We start from the raw sequence: 21,655 nt of genomic DNA, 5'->3' as shown, positions 1-21,655 counted from the left end.
TTTCTGTTGCAACTACTAAGCTTTGCTATTATAGCAGGAAAGCAGCCACCAGCATGGCTGTGATCTAATAAAACTTTATTTACAAAAATAGGCAGCAGGCTAGCTTTAGCCCACACAGGTAGTAGTTTGCCAACACTTGACCTAGATTATTATAATCATAACTATTACTTCATACTATTTACGCAATAATATATGTGAATAGACAGAAACATGAGGTCACTAACATTTTTCAATTAGCAATAAATCAAGAATATCTTTCCATGTCAGTAAATATAGAGTTGGATCATGATTTATAATAAATGATATTTACTCATATGGAGGTACTATAATTTATTCAACTAATCTTCTTTGATATTTGGGTTATTTCTGGTTTGCACTTTTACCATGTTAAATAGATACAGAATGGGAGTTTGGTTGCCTCAGAATGAAGGATTCAAGCCCAAACTGAAAGCAATTGGCCATCAAGTATCTCAGCATCTTAGAGTAAGTCCCCAAGGAACCCCCCAGACACAAACGTGTAGCATTTCTAAGAGGTGGTAGAACTTATCTTGCTACCAACGTCTTTCCATGCACTTCTTTAGACTATCTAAGGATTGGAGGACTCACTGGCATCAGGAGCTTCTGTCCTCATTGGATGCTTCTGAATCTAGCCAAAGTAGCAAAACCAGAAGTGCATGTAAGAAGGGACACTGGCATTTCATTTCCCAGTCTGACAACTTCTGATCTTAGTCATCTGCCCCTCATACCAGGTGAAGTAGGGGAAAGGAAGGTTGGGGACAGATGAGCTAGACCAAGAAAGGTCAGAAGTTGAAGGACCTGTAATTTCAGTTTGGCATGTCAAGGTTGAACAAGTTTTCTTTGGGTCAATAGGACATCTTGAAAGGCGGTCAGGCTTGAGCCCTGTTACAGGTAACTGAAGAGAAGGCTGATCACCAGGACCCTGGCAGCAAGAGGCTGAGGAGTGGACTTCTCTGGTGGTGGGAGCTGTGGAAGGATTGGAAGAACCACATGAAGACCTTACACATGGTCCTCCAGAGAGAGACAGCGTCTGGACACCTGCCACGCAGAGGGCATCAATGACTGTCATTAAGTACAAAAACATTGGCCATTTCTTCTCTAATTTCTCCCCCTATCCCTAACAATTGGAAAGGGCAAGCACTAGAAATTACAGGATAGGGAACAAGGGAACAGCAGACTATGCGCCTTCTCGTGGTCCAACCTAAGCCAGGAAGAAGGAAGTGTTCAGTTGGATAAGAGACTAAAGTTTCAATAAGACCAGACTTTCTGATACCTGATGTCTCTGAGGAATGAGAAAGTACATAAAGTTTAATGAATTTATACATATGCATGCATTTGTTGAAACAGAAGATATAAGACATGTAGGAAATATAAGATGCAAGATACTGATACATAAGATATAAGGCTATAGATGTTTCCACCATCCTAGAGGTCTCCCCTGAATCTCCAATCAGTTGATACTCCCCTCCCTCCAAGGTAACCACCTTCCTCATCTCTATCAACTTAGATCAGTTTTGCCTATTTTTGAACTTCATAGAAGTGTAATCACACAATATGTATTCTTTTGTGTCTGGCTTCTTTCACTCCACATTATGTCTATAAGATTCATCCATGTTGCTGTACATAGAACTTTGTTTCTAAGAGCTGAAGAGTATTCCATTGTATGACTATGCCACCATTTATTTACTATTGATAAACATTTGGAATATTTTCAGTTTTGGGCTATTTTGAATAATGCTACTATAAACATTCTTATATGTATTTTTGGTAGACGTAAGTACTCATTTATGGTCAATGTATATGCATGGGAGTGGAATTGCTGGGCCATTAGATATATAGATCTATCTATCTCTATCGAGCTTTAGGAGATTCTAAAGACAGTTTTCCAAAATCCTTGTGATTTATATTCCTACCAGGAGCATGTGAGAATTCCAGCTGTTGTACCCCCTCCCCAACACACAGTATCAGTGCTGTCAGTCCTCTTGGGTTCAGCCACTCGGGTGGAGCTGTGGTGGTGTCTCACTGGGGTTTTCGTTTGTATTTCCCTACTGCCTAATGGTATTGAACACCTTTGCCTATTTTTATTGGCCAATTATATACCTTCTTTTGTGAAGTGCTCGGTCAAATCTTTTGTTGTTGTTGTTTTTTTTTAACTTGAGAAAAGTGCTCAGGAAACCAAGGCCACAACTTTAACAGAATTGTTCTTTGTGCTTTCTGAGGTCACTGAAATACACTGCTTGTCACTTCTTTGTACAATTAAATTTTCCTTTTTATACTTAATATTTCACCAAAAAGAATTAGCAACAGAGGCATGCAGGGAAAGGACTGCTGGTCATATTCTTTCCTGTATTCACAAGCACCTTGTCCAGCACCTCATTTGTATTCCAAAAAACAAAGCAATGCTGCATCATTGCTTAGCACTCATTAAACCAAGTTAGCTCACTTTGATAAGGAATTCTGAAATCATTCTCCTCTGTTTTATTTTCCCACTTTCTAAATAATGAGAAATTAATGGGTGTCAGTCACAGTACATACTTCCTTACTAGTTGTGCAGTCTTGTGAGAAGTGAAGCTAAAAAGCCCGTGGGGTTCTGTATCAGACCAAAAAAACCCCCAAAAAACAAAAAACCCAAGCCCCTAAAACACTGCAAACCTGTATGCTTGTTGATTGGTGTGCTGTGGAAGACTTCCTAACCCTTTGCTTCATTTGTCCCTTCCTTATCTACACATTTGACACAGTAAAAGTGACGGAAACCACCAACTGATGACAGATATTTTAAAGTTTAAAGTGGAATTGCATTCAGACAGTTAATGGACTTGGGCGGTAGGGGAGGGCAGCAGCACACAAGCTGCAAGATGAATAAGCCAATTTGGTACCTTGGCGTTCTTTGCAAAACAAAATGTAATAAGAGATGTACAGATGCTAGAGCATCACTATATTGATGGATGCACAAAGAAAGGGGCATTCATTTCTAGTATTAACAGGTCTGCACCTGTCTAAAGGAGCAGGAAGAAAAGACCAACATTGCAGATAATGATCAGATACAACAGTCAGTTACCCCCTTTTATTTATTAGATGTTTTCCTGAAAGGTATGTGCAAAAAGATCTTGGAAAATTTGGTAATAATTTGAATGGACTATTTAAAAGAGTTTTTTTTTTTTCAAATTTAAATTTTACTTAGTTAGCATACAGTGCAATATTGGTTTCTGGAGTAGAATTCAGTGATTCATCACTTACAAACAACACCCAGTGCTCATCACAACAAGTGCCCTCCTTAATCCCCATCACCCATCTAGCTCATCCCCCACCTGCCTCCCTCTATCAACCCTCAGTTTGTTGTCCATTGTTAACAGTCTCTTATGGTTTGTTTCCCTCTCTCCTTTTCTTTTTTTTTTAAGAGTTTTTTTTTTGAAAGAATGGCTCTCTTGGCAATGCAATAACCACATATCCTTATTTTAAAATTTTATAATCTTACAGATTAGATTTGCTTAAATTAGAAACATATACGGTGAAAACTTCTATACCTGAAGAACAGGTCAATAAATCTGACAAACAAAGGGGAAAAAAGTGATTCTATAAGGGAAATAAACACAGTCAGTCAGCTTCCCCATGGAAAATTTATCCTTCTTCTTAAGTTCCCTACCAATATCACCAACCTCTCATTAGCAAACGTCTAGTGTCCTGTTTCTTACAGAAATGAGGAAGCTGGATGTGTTTGTCCCTGATGTTACATTTTCTTCTGTTTGCACCTATTTTCTTTACATCTCTGAGTAAAAGGTATATGCTTCCACCTATCTATCTTTTACATTTCTTCTCTCTTTCCTATAGTGCTGGCTACTTTCTTTCTACTGGGTTCTTTGTTTCTGTTTACAAAATGCTGAAACTTCCATGTTCTAAAAGTCATTCCCTGACTTGGTTCACTCCTGGAGTCTTCCACCTGTCTTCCCTTTGGTGCAGAACTTGAAGTGGTCGTGTGAAGTGGCTCTTCTACTTCCTTTCTTCCTGTTTATCCTTACCCTCCTGCAAAACCAATGGTGTCTCTTCAGTCTTCTCTTGTACTGAGCTCAAGTTCCTTCTTGAAACGCTCTTCCCCCTTGATGTCGACAGACAGTGGCCTTGCCTGGTTCTCCTTCAACCTCTACAACAGTCCCCCTCACCAGCTCCTATTCTTTGCCTGCCCCTAGTGTTGGCATTCCTCAAGATGATTCTCTTGTCCTCTTTTGGATGTTATATGATCTAATTACTCTAATAACTTCTACCACATTGACATAGATTCCTAAATCCATAGGTGAAATCTCTACCTTCCTCACAGGTTCAAGTTTCTTTTCCCCTAATAGTCTGTGGAACATCTATTTTGGATGTTTCATGGGTATTTCAAACTCAACCTGGTACTGAATGAATGATCTCCACCTAGGAGCCCTTCCAAGTAGTCCCCTTATCAATCAATGACATTACTAGTTGTACGTCAGAACTGTCAGCAATAACTCTTGAATTCTTCCTCTTTTACTTTCTATGTGTAATGAATGACCTAAATTTACTGATACTACTTTCTAAATATTTCTTTTATCAGCCTTATTCACTCTATCCGGCAGACACTTCTTCCACATCTACTATGTGCCACAGCCTCATTTCAGGCTCTCATCATCTCTAGATTGCCTTAAACTTCTTTCTAGATCTTGCTACTTCTAGGCGCCAAGCCCACCTCCTCCCTCCTATCCTTGCCTATGCTCTCATAACCCTCCTCATATAATTATATTTTGATCTTGCATTAACTATAATTTTTTTTCCACAGTCAAAATTATTTCCAGGGTAGAGAGATTCTTGAGTCCTGCAACAATGTCCTAATTCATCTTTGTGTCCAGTGTACAGAAAGCCATAGGTGGGCAATCAATATGTTAAAATAAGCAATGTTCAATTCAATGCAGTGCCTTTTAGCCTCACAAATAAAAATACTAGAAATTCACTGTTAATGGCTGAATCATAAAGTGAAATAAATATAGAGAGAACAGACATTTTCGCTGTTAATTATGTAAAATACCTGTATTATTGTTGTTGAAAGTATATATAAGCAATCAATATTTAATGTCATTTGAGGTTGAAATAATTCTCTTAAAAATAGGTCTCCTTGACACGTACTAGGACAGAGTCATAACAACAAATACATTGTGCCTGGTCCAATGTTTTGATTTGATAAAATGAACAAACCTATATTTTATTATCTTCTTTATTAGGAATCCTATATAAGCTTACATAGAATCAATAAGCATGTACCTATGCCAGAAAAATCTAAAGCACATGTGAAAAAAAATATCAAAGTAGAGCCCATCCTCTTTGCAACTAAACTGGTATCTTGTTGTCATAGCAAGGTTTCAGTCATAGCAATACTGTGGGTCTTACCTTTGGAGAGTCATCAGAGATTTGTAGCTCAACAACCCATTCTGGCAATGTTGTAAGCAGTCAATAACAAATAACATCACAGTATATTCATTTGAGTTACCAACAGTTACATGATTGATATATTTATGCAATAATATTCTTTAAGAAATTCCAAGTATTATGACTTATGCCACTATTTAATTTTCTCCACCCTTGTAGGTAATAGATGTCTATTACTGAAGGTGTCATTTTACAGGCTTTGTATCTTAGTGATGATACCACTCACAGCCTACCCAGATCCCCAAGGCACATAACCTATATGCCACATGGCCCGAGACTGACCCAGTACATTTGGAGTCCTCTAGACACCATTTAGCTACTTCCAACTAGATTCCTCCTTTAGATTTGATCTAATTCCTGATGTCCTCAAGCATTACCCAGCATAGTGGGGGCCAGTTTATCTCACAACACCTACTAGGTTAGTCAACTTGTTTTATTAGTCACAGGACTTCTTGTTGGAAAATGTCTGACCTTGATGCCTCACTTGAGGGTGAACTGTTAAACAACCTTTTGGAAACAGAAAGAGTTCTCTAAATAGCATATGCCATTTTGCAGATGTGGAAAACAAAACAGAGTACTTACATGACAAGCCCAGAGACACAAGTAGCCAAGGACAGACACGGAAATTAAAGCTAGTTTTTAAAGTTCTCAGAGCACTCAAATATCATACATTGGGTCCACTGATGCTGGTGGGGCCCCTTCACATCTAACGCTACATTACCATGCCTCCAGCTAAATCCGGGAAACCCTGCCTCTTCAAGCACAGTTGATCACTGGGAAGCTTGCTAATTCCTAATTAACTATGTTTATGTCTGATTTTCATATCTTGGTCTTTAGACTAATCCTGGAAGCAGGGAAAATTATCTATAAAATTGACTCTTCACTGAATACGAATCTGTATGTCCTTACTTTATTTTTTTTTTTTAATTTTATTTATTTATTTGACAGAGAGAGAGAGAGCGTGCACAAGCGGGGAAGTGGCAGGCAGAGGGAGAGGGAGAAGCAGGCTTCCCGCTGAGCAGGGAGCCCGATGCGGGGCTCGATCCCAGGACCCTGGGACCATGACCTGAGCCGAAGGCAGACGCTTAACCGACTGAGCCACCCAGGTGCCCCTCTAGGTCCTTACTTTAAAAAAACAAAAAAGCTTATTTATTTGAAGTACCGTAGGACCCATGAAAATTAGGTGACCGATTTTGTAAGTTCAAAACAGGTCCTGTACTGCCGTTTTCTACCAGACTGCGGTCCTGAGTTAGGATATCCTGCTCTTTCCATTTGAAAGCCCGTGTCAGTTGGGGTCTGGCCACTGGGCTACAGCCTGCAGTGATTCTGTGGTCCAGTGAAATGACAGTCATTGCCTAGCTCTTCATGACAACTGCCCCATCGTCTTCATGCCACTTTGCTGGGGGCAGAAGCTGCCAGTCTCACCCTCAGATAACACAGTGGCATCTTCAAGTAGCTCCCTGCCCACCTCTGCATCAGTGAGTTGGCATGGATTCTAGTGAACATGTCACTTTTCTAAGGGAGCACAAAAGAGGGCTTGTTTGCTAGAGCTGGAAGCTAATGAACAGCTTTCTCCTATTTTGTGTAGTTTTCCAGCCATTTGACTTGTACAATAGGGAAGTCATATTTCAACTTCTTCAGGTTGAAAAATTGCCCCTTTTCCGATTTGTCACTGAGAGATGTGAAACAGTTATTTCTGAGGCAGCTTTATTATGGAAAATAGAATAAGTAACTCCTGTCACTCAAATCAAGTCCCTCAGGGAGTAGGTCCAGTAATGATTCAAAGCCAGGACTAAGATTAAAAACTAATTTTCTAGGTGGAATGAGGAGTAGGTTCTTTTCCTTCTAAATGAATGGCCCTTTACAGAGGAAACATGGATTCACAAGGTATAAGGAAAAACATCTGAATTCTGCTCCTCCCATCTCTTCCCTCTCTAGATACAGAATTTAGGGGTTAGCTTTGAAACTCCAGGTAGACTGACAAGGGAAAGGTCAGCCTGAGAGATATTGAGGGCACCGAGTCTTTCTTCATCTAAAAAATGTATCTTTATTTAATAGAGAAAATAAAAAAAAACAAAAAACCATTACTTTCTTCAAACAAGCTCATTGCGTCAGGCTGCCCCAGGGAGATGGGTGTGGGCTGCCACTCTTTATGGACTGACTGGGTACTGCCTGTCCTAAGGAGGCTACAGACATTCAGCGGCTGGACTGCCCAAGTGTAAGAAAACTACTAATCCTTTTAAAAATATACTGCTGCTAAAAGCCAATCATACTTTCACATTTTGAATCTAGCATTTGTGCCCAAATTCAATCTGCTGCTTTATTATGAAATTGTCAAAGGCGGCTTTTTCTTTAAGGCCTATGGGTTGCAGGAGAAAGTCTGTTGACCATAGAGAGTCTCCTTTAAAAAGTGATGTTAATTCAAGAGGCCTGGGCACCCAAAGGGCTGTCTAGAGGTTCTCATCATCTAGATCCCTTAGGAATACTGTGACATGGGGCCTTATGGCTACAAATTTCTTTCCCATCCTACCCACGCCCTGAGATATATAAACTCATCTAGTCATTGGAAGTTATTATGCAAATAACAGTATGCGGAAATAGAGGGGAAAAAAAAAAACCCATAAGCTTCCCACACTAAGCAGGAGTTTTTAACCTGGGGGTTGGTCTATGGACTCCCAAGTTCACAGGATCCATGAACTTGGGTGGCAAAAAAACCCCAAACCTTTATTTTCATTTATCTCTGATTGAAATTGAGCATTTCTTTAATTATAAAAGAAGGCAAAAAACTCCAGCAGTCTTAACAGTACCTGCAACCCTGTCCACCAATAGAAATAAGATATTTTCATCAGATATTACAGTAGTCATAAAAAGCTTGAAACTCTGTTTATGCCTCACATTACTTCAAAATTATCATTGACATTAGACCTGTTGCTAGATCTTATTTATAATAACGCCTTATTGTTATGTCACTATATCATCATAAAAATTCAACAACAGTATTCAGTATACTTGGTTTTCTTTGTAAAACTATTAAGTTTCATTTTATGGATTTAAAAACATCCTTCTGAGGGGCACCTGCCTGACTCAGTCAGTGGAGCATGGGACTCTTGATCTCAGGGTCATGAGTTCGAGCCCCACGCTGGTTGTAGAGATTACTTTAAAAAAAAGCAATGAAAACAAATAAAAACATAATTCTGAGAATAGGCCACAGGAATCCATGGCACCCAAAGTGGTTAAGAACCTCTGTGTTGACACCTGTCACTTCATGCTGACTTCTTTCTGTTCCTAGCCATCATTTCAACCACTTTTTTACCAACACCTTAAATTCCCTTCCTTGTCCCCAGGTGTCCTCTCAGTGCTTCGATTATGTAAACCAGGCCGTCTTTCACATCTGAGTCCTGTGGTGTACTGGTCCTTCTTCCCTTCCACTCCCACCCACCACCCCCAAACCAGGGCCCCTGTTTGCAAGGCTACCTTCCTTCCCATCAGGCAGAGGGAGCTTACGTCCTCTGCCTAGGACTTCCTTTCCTTCCCAGACAAGTTCAGCACCCGTCTCTTTTCATGTAGCTTATTACTTGTTCAGCATTTACCTTTCCAGAGGGTATACTCTCAGGAGGGCGTGGCCCGAGTCCACCTGATTCACTATCACATACCCAGTGCCTAGCATGACACAGCGTATTCAGTGGGGGCTTAATACATACATGCATGAACAACCCATTTTGTAACTTTTGATCTAGTGTATTACATGCATTTTTCATGTTGCTTTCATTTACTGTAAGGCTGCATAATATTGTAGTGGGTGTAAGTACTTTATTGAAATAACTTCCCTGGTACTGATCATCTTGTTTCCACTTTTCATTAATACAAATACTGCTAGAGTAGGCATTTTCATATGTAACTTTTAATTTTTTTTGCTTTGTATTTAGGATTATTTCATTAGTATAAACTACAGGAAGAGGAATTAACTAGTCTAATGGGACGAACATTTTTATGGTTTTTTATTTATTCTATGATGTTGTTTTCTAAAAGGGTTCTCTCAATTTAAAATGCCGTAAGTGACATAAACAGACATCTACTAGTGGTTTTTCAAAATACTCAAAAAAAGTCTTATTGGATATTTAATCTTATGGGTTAATCAAAGGACTGGATAAAATTTTTGTTGAAAAGAATAAAATGAATAAGTTTTCCTGAACTCAAAATGTGGTATCCTAATTAACTTCCCATTGAGTAAAAATATTTTCTTTATTAACAGAGAACGAAGAACAAAGATATTGTAGGAAAGACAAATTGTTTTAACTTAAATATGGCCATTTTGCTAGTTAAATGAGTAAAAATTATCATAAAACTATGACAGAAGTTCAAATATTTGTAAGCAAGGAATAAAATAATCTCTGTTGTGACAAGAAATTCTAGTATTTATGTCATTTCATATTTGAAAGAAAACAAAGCACATATTTCCTAGAGACTAACTAATTAATAGCATACACAAATGATGTAAAAAATTGCACACTAAGAAAATTTTTTACAAGAAGCCAGAAATAAAATGTACGAGCTGATAAGTTTCTCATTTACTGACATAAATGCCAGCAGGGACTTGTCAGGCAGGAGCGTGTTTCTTATTCCCATCACAGCCTCCCCTCTCCCCCTCAGTGGCCAACCCTGGCTCCAGGCGGGGCTGCTTCTCCACAGGTAGCACCCAGTTTTCTGCCTCAACAAATGGAGATGTGTTGGGATATCCTTTCTTTTAATACTGTAACTGTGTAGAGGGCAGATTGCTGACCTACGAGGTGGGGTATCCATCTTATTGAAGACAAAGGAAAAAGAGCTAACCAGTGTCCTCTCGCCATGTCCATACACTAGAGAAGGTGTTGCAGCTTCCCTGTGAAGGTCTTCTGAATGGTATTAATTTAATATATGCTACCTATGTGACTGCCATGTGCAGGATGAAGTACCAGGAGCTGCAGAGGCCATAACAGACGAGATACTTTAAGCAGTGGGAGAATGAGTAGAAAGGCATTTCCTCCATGTATAGAAATGTGAGGAAGACCAAGGAGGTCCTTCCACATCTTTACATGTCCCACTGGGAGAGTCAGGCTCATCAAGCCTTAATGTCTGGAAGGAAAACACAAGTGTAAATAATTACTATGAGATGATAAAACAAGCACATAAAGAGGAATGTAAGTACAGGTCACTGTTGCATGGCAGCAAGGCATGGAATGGTCATAGAGTCAAAAGGACGGGGATGGGAAATTTCTTTGAACAATGGTTGCCTTTTATGGCTAGCATTTATTGAGTATCTGTTATGTGATAGGCACCGAGGCTGCCATTATTGATTCATTAATCCTGACAACTCTGGGAGGTAGGTCTTAGCCCTCCCTTCTAACAGATGGGAAAACAGGTCGGTGAACATAATTTGATTAAGGTTATCTGGTCAGTGAGAAGTGGAGCTAATCTGTCTGACTTCAAGCTCATGCTCTTTTTACTACATTATACATACAAGGTAGGTAAATGACACTCAAAAATCATACCTTGGTTAATATATCCTTATTCAGAGACACTCAAAACTTGATTTCTCAAAAATAAAACCAGCTGTAAAAGAGGGTGGGAATAGAAATAACGTACCTTTCTGAGGTGTTAGATGTCTAGAAGTGTCACTTAGTGAAAAAAATCTCAAATAACCTTCAGAAAGCACGTGTGGTTAAAGCTTATGCACCTTCATCCAAAGGTGGCATAGCATGGTAATAAATTTGAGGGGCTGCCTGGGTGAGAATCTGGGCTTGAAGCTACCTTCTCTCTGAATGACTCTAAGCCACCATTTCCCCTCACTAGATCTCACTTTCTAGTGTCCATCAGAGGACTATATCATTAAATAAGATAGTATATATAAGACATTTAGCATATTAACATTGGGCGCACAATAATCATTCAGTTACACATTAATTATTAGTAGTACTGCTGTTAAAATTACTTTTGGCATATCATTCTAATAAGATTGGACCTGGTTTTCTAGAATAAACTATAATAGGTGTGGCATAATGGAAGATGATGGTATCTGCCCACCACAAGGGGCACCTATCACCTTTCACGGATAGCAGCAAAAAGGGACAGCCCCACAAAAGGAAAAAACCCCAAACTGTAAGAACATCAATAATGGGCATTTTTATTATGCTTTACATTTTGCCAAGCATTTGCAAAATCTTTTCATTTGATTCATAAAACACCACTGTGATGCAGGGAGGGCATTATTCCCAATTTATAGATGAGAAAACAGAGGCTCAGAGAACATAATGCCTTCTCTAGAGTCATGGCTAGTTAAAAGAGCAAAGAGTACCACAGTCTACAGATGCGCTGTCCAATTCAGTAGCCATGTGGAGTACTTAAAATTAAATAAAATTAAATATTCAGTTTCTCAATAGCACAAGCCACATTTAAAGTGCTGAATAACTATGTGTGGCTCATGGCACTCATGTTGGACAACACAGATTACAGACCATTTTCATCACCACAGAGTATTTTATTGAATAGAGCTGGCCTATAAAAATGAGGGCACCAAACTATTAATGTGTGATACCATGCCCAGTATCCACAATACTGCCATGTGCAGCATGAAATACTGATTCTCAGTACTTCTCGAAGCAAGAAATCAGGGAAGGGGAAAATATTTTATAAGTGTTTCTATGAAAAATACTTTAAGTTTTATACCATAAAGCTAAATTTTGTGTGGTACCATTAGAATTGGGCCTAGAATCCCCCAAAGTGCCTAGTACCAGTGCTCTGAACACAGAATCTACAAATATTTACTGAGTGATTCTATTTAATCATCCACCCATCTCAAAAAATATTTCACTGTCAGAGAATTCTTCCTGAAGCAAATAAATGGAATGTCATAAAATGTAATAACCTTTGTTAAAAACCTCAGGGGCATTTTTGGTTGTGCATTTACAAAATTATTCGATGTACATATAAAATCTTCTTATATTCCGATATCTTGTCAATGCCAAAAGGTTGTAAATAAGTGTAATCAAAAGAGAAGAATACCAGTTAAAATATGTCGGAAGATGAGGAAAGTTTTCGATAGTGATATAAGCCTTAAGGAGGAGATAGCCAAGGTTTTGCTTTTTGGAATGGTTTATAACATATCCCTAGTAAATTACAAGTTAATAGATCCTCAGCAAATCATAAGGGAGTCTCAACTTTTGGTTCACTTTCTTAGAGTGATGCTAAGGAAATAGCTTTCGAAGTGGAGAAACTACTCAGTCTTATTTCGAAGCAATATAAAATCCTCACAAGTTTCAGAAGTTAGTTTCCAGAGTCTGACAAACACTTAACTAAGAATCTTCAGCCTTGCCTGGCAGGATGCTGTTGTCAAATTCAAGGTGGATGGGCAAAGATGGAGGCAGTTTCATTTTTTAAATTGACTTTGAAAGTCTTAATGATATATGTACATTTCATGAAAATATGAGCCTTGGTATAATGGTCTGTTCTCTTTAGACAGATGGGACTCAATTTATGTTCTACATGATTGTACCCCAGAATTTCAGACTTAAGATGTTTGTCATAAATATAGTTAATCTATTATTTTATGAGGGATACTAAATCCCGGCCTCCCAGATTTGGATAGATGTATGCCAAGTTTATGATGGCACTTGTCTATAAATGACAGATGCTGCCAAAGCAGAAAACTATCATTTTCTTCAACTCAACAGCACAAGGTCCTGTTGCTAGAGACAGAAAGGGGGGAAGAGGCAGTTACAAAGACCTTGCTGGCTAATCGATGGAGTCCTGTGGCAGTCAGCGGAAATGAGAAGTTGTCATTTGGAAAACTTGGCCCCATTTGTAACAACACATAAAAACTATGAAACACACAGGGGAACCCATAAAAATGACGAGGCAAGTGTCTCGCCATTTGTATCCTTGGCAGAAAGACTCTTCGACAAAATGGAAAATACGCTTTCATAAAGCAATAGGGTAACCATAAAAAGCTGAACTATAGCCTTTCCAGGTAAATCCTACTGATCTACTAGTTGATAACTACTCTGGGTTCATACCCGAGGAATTGCCACAATGCAGAAGCACAATACGCTGAAGACGAAAATGAGCTGTTTTGTGGTATCCTATCCCCTTTCCTTCCTTCTTTTGTCTTTTCTGACACTGTCATCTCACAGTTCCCATGGTACGATCATGGGGATGGGCTAAACAAAACCATCTCCCTATCCCCAGTGGGAATATTTTAGATGGAATGATTCAAAACGCTACTGAATCTGTGGAGAGAGTTTAGGACAACCCAGCTGGACCCTTTAGAGGGCAGTTCAAGGCTTCTGCCATATTGGGGATGCCCTACCCGGTGTCCACCTCTATTTCAGTGAGTATATTTGGCTCTAGATACGTAAAATCTGTAATCGTCAAACTGGAGCTTTGAGAACATTTGTCATTTACCCGAAATGAGTGTTTTCATTCAAACTTGCTCTGGAAAAGATCTATAATGTCTAAAGCTTTGTTCTATTGCAGTTAAATGCTACAAACATATTGCATAGGAACTAAGGATTATTAATAAAACAAAGTCTTAATGTTTCTTACAGTGCCATAGTTTCTCCTGAAAAATATCAACAGTCAGCAAGTAATTTAAAAGTAATATATGGAGGTGGGCAGGGGGGTTGGGGTTAAACAGGTGCTGGCTATTAAGGAGGGCACTTGTGATGAGCATCGGGTGTTGTGCATGGGTAATGAATCGATAGGTTCTACACCTGAAATTAATATTGCACTCTATGTTAACAGCTGGAATTTAAATAAAAACTGGGGGGGGGAAACTAAAGTAATGTACGGTTCTACTCACTAATTCTTAAAAAAGTGGTTTAGTGGTTTCTGACTTTGCCCATTGAGATACTCGTATTTATTCCTAGGGCAGAGAAGTTTAGAAGTAATGGGAGTAATGACATAGCTTGAGATAGAAGTCCTGACTTTATTGGGATAGGAATGGTGCAACCACACACGAACTATTTCACTTTTCTTAGACCCAGGTTCCTCATCATTACCATATTTTGGGGAGCAGCTTGAAGGTGGTAACCATATATTATTTTTCTTTGTAGCCCTAATATCCAACACATTAAAAAAACACATAATAGGTTGGAAGCTCCTCGAGGGCAAGAAAATGTTTTTGTGTTCACTGTTGCACCCTAGTATCTGGATATTACATCATTTAGTATAAATAATAAATATTTCTTCAGTAAATAAATGGATATAAAGTTTGTTGCATGAATGAATGAAAGATGGATACTAATTTCTGCCCTAACAGTCACAGGGATATTGAGAGGGTCATACAAAAACATATATGTGACTGGATTTTATAAATTGAACAAATTTAAGGTGTTCCTATTGCTATAGTTCAAGCAGAACATGCTGGTTTCATTATCTTTACTTTTAATTGCATTTATAAATACATCTATAGCATTTTGAATCATTCCATCTGCTTTCATCTGCTTAGACAGAAACTAATTAAAGGCTGTTTAGCTCTAAATAGCTTTCTATACTTTGAACTAGAAATGGATTTTCCCCATTTGATATCTAATTAATTAAAAAAAAATCTAGGGCTAAAGACTAGACATATGTACCATTAGGTTGACTACCACAATATTTTATTAAGGTTGATTATAAAAATATTTTATTATTTTCAAGAAATATGGCTCTTTGAAGGCTCTGGGTTTTTCTGAACCTGTTATGAGGGGTTAAATGCTGTCACAAAGAGCATTCAATTTGATGTATAGGGCATATTATCACAGGGAAGTGGACTGTCATATGGCATTATGACACTTGAACTCCAGGGAGAAATTTGGGTCGAGTGTCTGGTTAATATGTTCTCACCATCTTCCTGAAGCTGCTTAATGCTTGCTGTGTTTTGACCCTAATTCTCCTAAAGCACATTTCTCCTCCCTCCTACCATGTTTTGAACTCCCACTGATGCATCATTAAAAGTTGGGATAGATCCTGGGAGACCATGAAACCATTTCTTTGGATTTTACATTTAATTCTATCCCAACTTCTAAAAGGTGAATGGGACAACTATTTTTAACTGCCTTTAATGAAACATATTTAATTTTTTCAATCATGTGGTCAGAACTTCTTACAATAAATGAAATACAAGCTATTATGGTTTAAATTCATTTTGTTTACTGACCTCAGAGGAAAAAAAGAAAGCTTGCCACAATACCCTGAAATGTTTCTATCTGATAGCTCCATTATAACAAATTTATTTGGATTGCACAGTTCCAGCTACAATGTGAGCCACATGATATCTCCAAATGGATCATAAAATTAAAAAAAATATATGGTTGTCCCAAGTGCCAAAATGGCAAGTGATAAAGCTTTTCTAACTCTTGTAAGATCGCTAGGCCACTTCTTAGAATAAATAATCTGTGCTCTTGAGGAATAGACAGAGGTCATCTGTGGGTCCCATGCTCCTTCTTAGATACTCTGAAATGACACTTTTCCTTGACTGATATTTGGTGAATCCCAGGAAGCTGCCCTCCCAAAAGCTCCGTCCCTTAACATCTGGCTATTTCCTCTCCCTCAAGATTTGCCCTCATTGAACAAGATTTGCCCTCTATTGCTAAGTTATTGATGCTAAAATATGAGGATGGAAATTGAATTAGTCAATCACATGATGTTGTGAGCCTGGATATTTGAAATCTGGTGGCTGAGACATCAAGTAACAAATATATTCATTTTGATTTAAATATCTAAGAATCATGTAAATACTGCTTAAGCCCACTTGATAGGAACTCTTCATTCAGAAGAGAAAGACCACTGCTAGGCAACTTCAGTCTCATAAGAATTGGCAGTCAACCATGATTTTTCACTGTGACTGTTACTCTAATTTCTGGCTGATTCCTTAGAGACAGTGTTGTCTGAAATAAAACATTTGGTCAATTAAGTGCCACAGTCACTATTCCTCTTCCCTTCTCCTTCTTCTTCCTCTCTACATTCCACCTAGACCATTTATGAAGGACTGGTTTTTGTGTCTTCTGTTCGTTTAAAACAGGGATTTTGTGTGTGTGTGTGTGTGTGTGTGTGTGTGTGTGTGTGTTTGTTTTAAGTGGGCTCCACGCTAGGCTTGAACTCATGACCCTGAGATCAAGACCTGAGATCAAGAGTGAGATGCTTAACTGACTGAGCTACTTAGGATCCCTCTAAAATAGGGTTTAAAATGGAATAAAAACCAGTTTCCAAAAAATCTATAACTCTGACAAAGCTGTGGGAGCTTTTTAAGGATTTAGAAATAGGTAGTTAGCAATAGGTTACATATCACATTGTTTAGACCAGATTTCCCATCTGGGCAAAGTTCCTAATTTTCCAACTTGAAAATTGTACTACATATATGTGGGAATTCTTGCTTAGAGGCTGATATTCATTTGAAGTTGACAACAGAATATATATCTATTTAACAAATACAACCCACTTTATTTTTAAGTAGTGCCATCTCTAACAACTTTGGTATTGCCTTTGTGGATATGATAGAACAAATGAAGTATTTTATTAGTATTAATATTTATAGAAAACATGGGGGAATGAAGAAATAATTTGAATGACCTAACCAATGAATTATCAAATGATTTATACAGATTTTGAGTAAGGAAACATAGAAAATGAGGTAACTCCAAAATATAGGTGGTTGCCATTACTTCTGGTCCAAGTCTCGGCAGTGACACAGTGAGTGAAGCCAATACTAATAGATCAAGTATTTTGGGGTGGATAGAGAAGTGCAGAGCAAGCGGAGGATGCAGGATTAGAGACCACCACATAGCTGCTGAAGAAGAGATTCTGTGGTTGGTATTTGTTTTCCTCTCTCCCCACTCTCATCCCCTATGGTCATTCTAGATCTCAATTCTCTTTCCTTGTTTATACCACTGCTATACTTGACCCTGGTGTGTTCCTATTGCTTACTAGGCAAACACAAGTGCTTAGAAAGTCTCTGTCATTGAGACCTCACTAGTATTTGATGGTAGGAATAAATGCCTTGAGTTGTTTAAACTTTAACATATGCTCATTGGTTACCATATAGGTATAAGAAATGCTGTGATTGTGACCCAAGCCCCTGATTTTCTATTTCTATATTCCTCTTTCCTTGGGTCTATCCCCTAGTCTTTGACTTCTTTTTTGTACTTCTTTTCCTCTTCTTCCACACCTTTCCTTCTTTAATTGTCTTCTGTACTTTTATTGGTTCTTCTTTCATTGATCCTTCTCAATTTCCATTTTTAACTTTTTTTCCCTGCTCAATACTTTTACTACTAACCCTGGACAAACCCAACTCCCAAATAATAATATAACTAAGGGGAGCACTGAGCACACACAACAGCAATACTGGAACATTTACAATACCTACCAACTGTGTCATTAGCTCAAGACAGAAAATAAGCTGAAAGAATGGAGTGACACTAACTTCCATTGTTTTATCATCTTGTGTATAAGTTCTGCTGTGCTTAAGGAGCATAATTCAGGTAATAAAACCTTTGGCAGGGTGTTGTTTCATAGAGGCAACAATATCCTGTAGAAAATGAAACCAGGCATGAAGTCAGGAGATGATGGATCCTGTTCTTCCAAACGCTGGGTAACCTCAGGTAAATAAGTCCTGCACTGTAGACCCCGCCTCGGTTTGCTATTTTGTAAACCCTAATATCTGACAGACCTGTGTGAAGGATTAATTAGATAATACACATAAAAATATTTTGTTCTTTAGAAGGGGAGAACTGTGATGTAATAATCCAGTATTTATCATCTGTTCATCAGATACCATGATTTGGTGATTCTATCACACAAAGAACAAACGTTTTTATTATCAAATTTGGGTTAACTCACTCCTAGGCTGCAGAGCTGTTGGAACCACCATTCCTGGGACCTAATCAATAATTGTCCCTTCCTAAATAGTCTTTTCGCTTACCAGACTTTCTGAAACTTCTTATAGTAGTAGATTTGCTCTTCTCCAAAGCCCTGAGCAGCCACAAGAAAGCATTCTTAAGTCTTCTCCTAAAATTCTACGATTATTTGAAGAGCAGAAGAGAATCAGAAGTGTGTGTGTGCATGCGCGCATGTGTGCGCGTGCACGTGTGGGTGCTTCCAACAACAGAGAGGTCCCTAAAGAGAGAGTCAAACATTGAGAAAGGGATATATGCTCTTAGTCTCCTTTCATAGACCTTGTTCCTCAATTAGTCACTGAAACAAGATGACTTCTCCATCTTGGGCCTGAGGGGCAGTTGTGAGTGTGTGAAAACCTTTTAAACATCCAATTTCATGGTGTACATGCTAGAAAAATGATTTTTTTCTCTTCTTTCTGAATCATTCAGTTTGAACCTACTCAGAAAAACTGCTGATTCATTGGACTATGAAATACAGACTCTTCTTAAGAGGCATTTCCTGTAGTAGCCCATTTCTAATTATGTAACGCTCTTCTCCTAGTCAATTCATAACTCTTTAAAAAGTTCCCTTAAAACCCTCAAGTTCACTTGTAACTCTGAGGGGAACTCTACACAGACCTTCAAAAATCAAAATCTTTTATGACTGAACACATTTCCAGATTCATTTAATAATGCCACTCTCAGAAAACTTCACCTTTTTGACCCTCCCCTCCCCTTTGCTGTGGTAAAAGAATATAAAAAAGTCTTTAATAAACAACTTTAAGCATTCCTTCACTGAAAAAGTCTGTAGCAAAAACCAAACATAAAATGAATAAAAAGGTAATAAACTCAGTATTTTAGGTCCATTTCTCAATTTTTTTCTAAACACATTATGACCAAGTAGCCTCTACTTCACTTCCATGCATATATACATATATATATATATATATATATTTACACACACACACACACACACATATATATATACTTAAATGTATATATTTTAACAACATGGAATGGTAACATCAAATGCTTAGGTTCCGTGCAAACACATAACCCTTCCTGTGAAGGAAACATATTAATATTATAAAAACAAATCATGGAGAGTAACATGCAACAGCTGAGGGGAGGAGAATGGGGTTGGGGCAGGGGACCCAGAGAAACACAAAGAATGTAAAGAACAAAAAGTGTCATTGACCTGATTTGTCAGAGCTGTTGCCTGTGATTGGAGTGATGGAGCAGCTGGGATTAGCCTTTGCGCTGTCCTTGGAAGAAACCATTTTGGGTTTATTTTTCGTTGCCTCTAGTGCTTTGACCTTCTTGGCATGTTTACTTCCTTTGTAGTGGGCCTCGGCCTGGCTCTACAAAGGAGAACAAATCAGGCTCATTTTTTTGCTACTTACAAACACCACAATGGATGATCATGCAGGAAAATATACATTCAATCATAGGCACCACGGACATTTACTACTCAGCACTCAACTATGTTTCTGGCATTTAATGAAGTGGTAGACCAGTTCCTAAGGGGGTTTTGCGATTGAAACCTTCTCTACAGCACAGAGGACCTGTGTCTTTAAAAACCAGACATTATTATGAGTGGACAACAGGGCCAGGGCACAACTGTGATGCCTTGTGCCCTCCCGCCACTGCCCGTTGGGGTTACTTTCAAACATTGAGCTGGCAACAAGCTGCTGTGAGTGTCCTTCCACAGACATTCCATTTTGTTTCCCTTCAGCTAAAAACCTGCTTGCCCTGCATCTACTTTCGTCTAAGCTCTGCTCTCTCCGAGAGCAACTGATGTAACACAGCAACCTGCTGGTGAGTGGAAATGGAGCTACATTTTAGAGTCATCTACGTGTGCTTCATGCAGCATTTTGAAGATCCCAGTTCCAAGAATGGATAATTTAAGCCACAAAGGAAGGACAGTCCTTGTTTCTAATCTCAGAAGTGATTCTGAAGTCAAAGCAGTTAGTGTTACATTCACTTATACGCAAAGCACAGGTGGAACTGTGACTTGGATACTAACTCAAAAGGAAGAAAAGGGATCAAGACAAGTGACTACTAAAAATCTTTAAAAGACAAAAACAAATTACAGGAAAACAAGATAACAATTAATTTATTGGCATTTGGAAATTTTCTCTCTGCCTAAAGAATAAGGATTTTATATTTTGGGCATCTAGCACGGATACACATATTAACAAAAGAATCTAAGTATATTCGCTTCAATTTCATTTTGAGTAGACCCTGAAAATAAAAACATGCATTTGGCTGGGGCGCCTGGGTGGCTCAGTCGTTAGGCGTCTGCCTTCGGCTCAGGTCATGATCCCGGGGTCCTGGGATCGAGCCCCGCATCGGGCTCCCTGCTCCGCGGGAAGCCTGCTTCTCCCTCCTCCACTCCCCCTGCTTGTGTTCCCTCTCTCGCTGTCTCTCTCTCTCTCTCTGTCAAATAAATAAATACAATCTTTAAAAAAAAAAAAAACAAAAAAAAAAACATGCATTTGGCAAAAACAAAAAACCAAATTGAGACATATATTATATGGCGTATTAGCTTAGTTATAAAGATGAAATGGATGATAAACTTATCATAAAATGAGTTCTCATTACAAAATTTCTAAAATAATAACTTTTTTTAATGTCAGTTTTCCTTATACACCTGTATGCATTTGAAGATGATTATACTAATGTTTTCATTTTCCTCAGCAAGCAGAATACAGGTGGTGTGTGTGTGTGTGTGTGTGTGTGTGTGTATGTGAGCACATGTGTAAGTAGGTGGGTAGAAGTGACAACGGACAGAACAAGCCAGGTTTTAATTCTATATTTCAACTAAAGGGGGATGTACGTGATTTCCTTAGCATAGAACCCTGACCACCCGAGGTCAATAGCCTTATATTGACTGCACACAGTACCTAAGTTCCTGAATACCTTTTCATAAATATCATTGTAGATCATCACTGACTTGTAATTGCTCTTAGTTGGTTGGCTCAAGGACTTCTCATAGTATTCTCTGTCCGGCTGGAAAAAATAACGGTCCCAAGGGAGGAGAAAAGTGGAACATAAGTTTTTTACTTATTAGGAACCAAGAATGCTTAAATCCAGCTAAGGTAGATGGTTGGATACAAATAAGAAAATATACAAATAAAAACTTAGAAGTTGATAACGTGAAGTGATAATAATAGTGACTAATATTATTGAATGTGCCAAGCACAGTTCTAAATGTATTACGTGTATTAGCTCATTTAGTCCTCATAATACTCTGTGAGGTAGGTACCATTATTAATCAGCATTTTACAGACAGAAAACTAGGCACAGAGAAGTTA

General features: G+C 38.4%; 1 protein-coding gene across 1 annotated transcript in view; it reads right to left on the bottom strand.

Moving 5' to 3' along the window:
* The window catches only part of ZNF385B (zinc finger protein 385B), a 384,484-nt gene that overhangs the window by 8,687 nt on the left and 354,142 nt on the right, over positions 1-21,655 (bottom strand). The window contains 1 exon segment of the mRNA XM_032407112.1: positions 19,537-19,699. Coding sequence (XP_032263003.1) covers positions 19,537-19,699 — 163 coding nt within the window.

Source organism: Phoca vitulina, unplaced genomic scaffold, assembly GCF_004348235.1.
Source record: "Phoca vitulina isolate PV1807 unplaced genomic scaffold, GSC_HSeal_1.0 scaffold1, whole genome shotgun sequence".
NCBI classification, from domain to species: domain Eukaryota; kingdom Metazoa; phylum Chordata; class Mammalia; order Carnivora; family Phocidae; genus Phoca; species Phoca vitulina.
The sequence above is the reverse complement of the archived record's forward strand: the minus strand, read 5'-3'. Positions and strand labels throughout refer to the sequence as shown.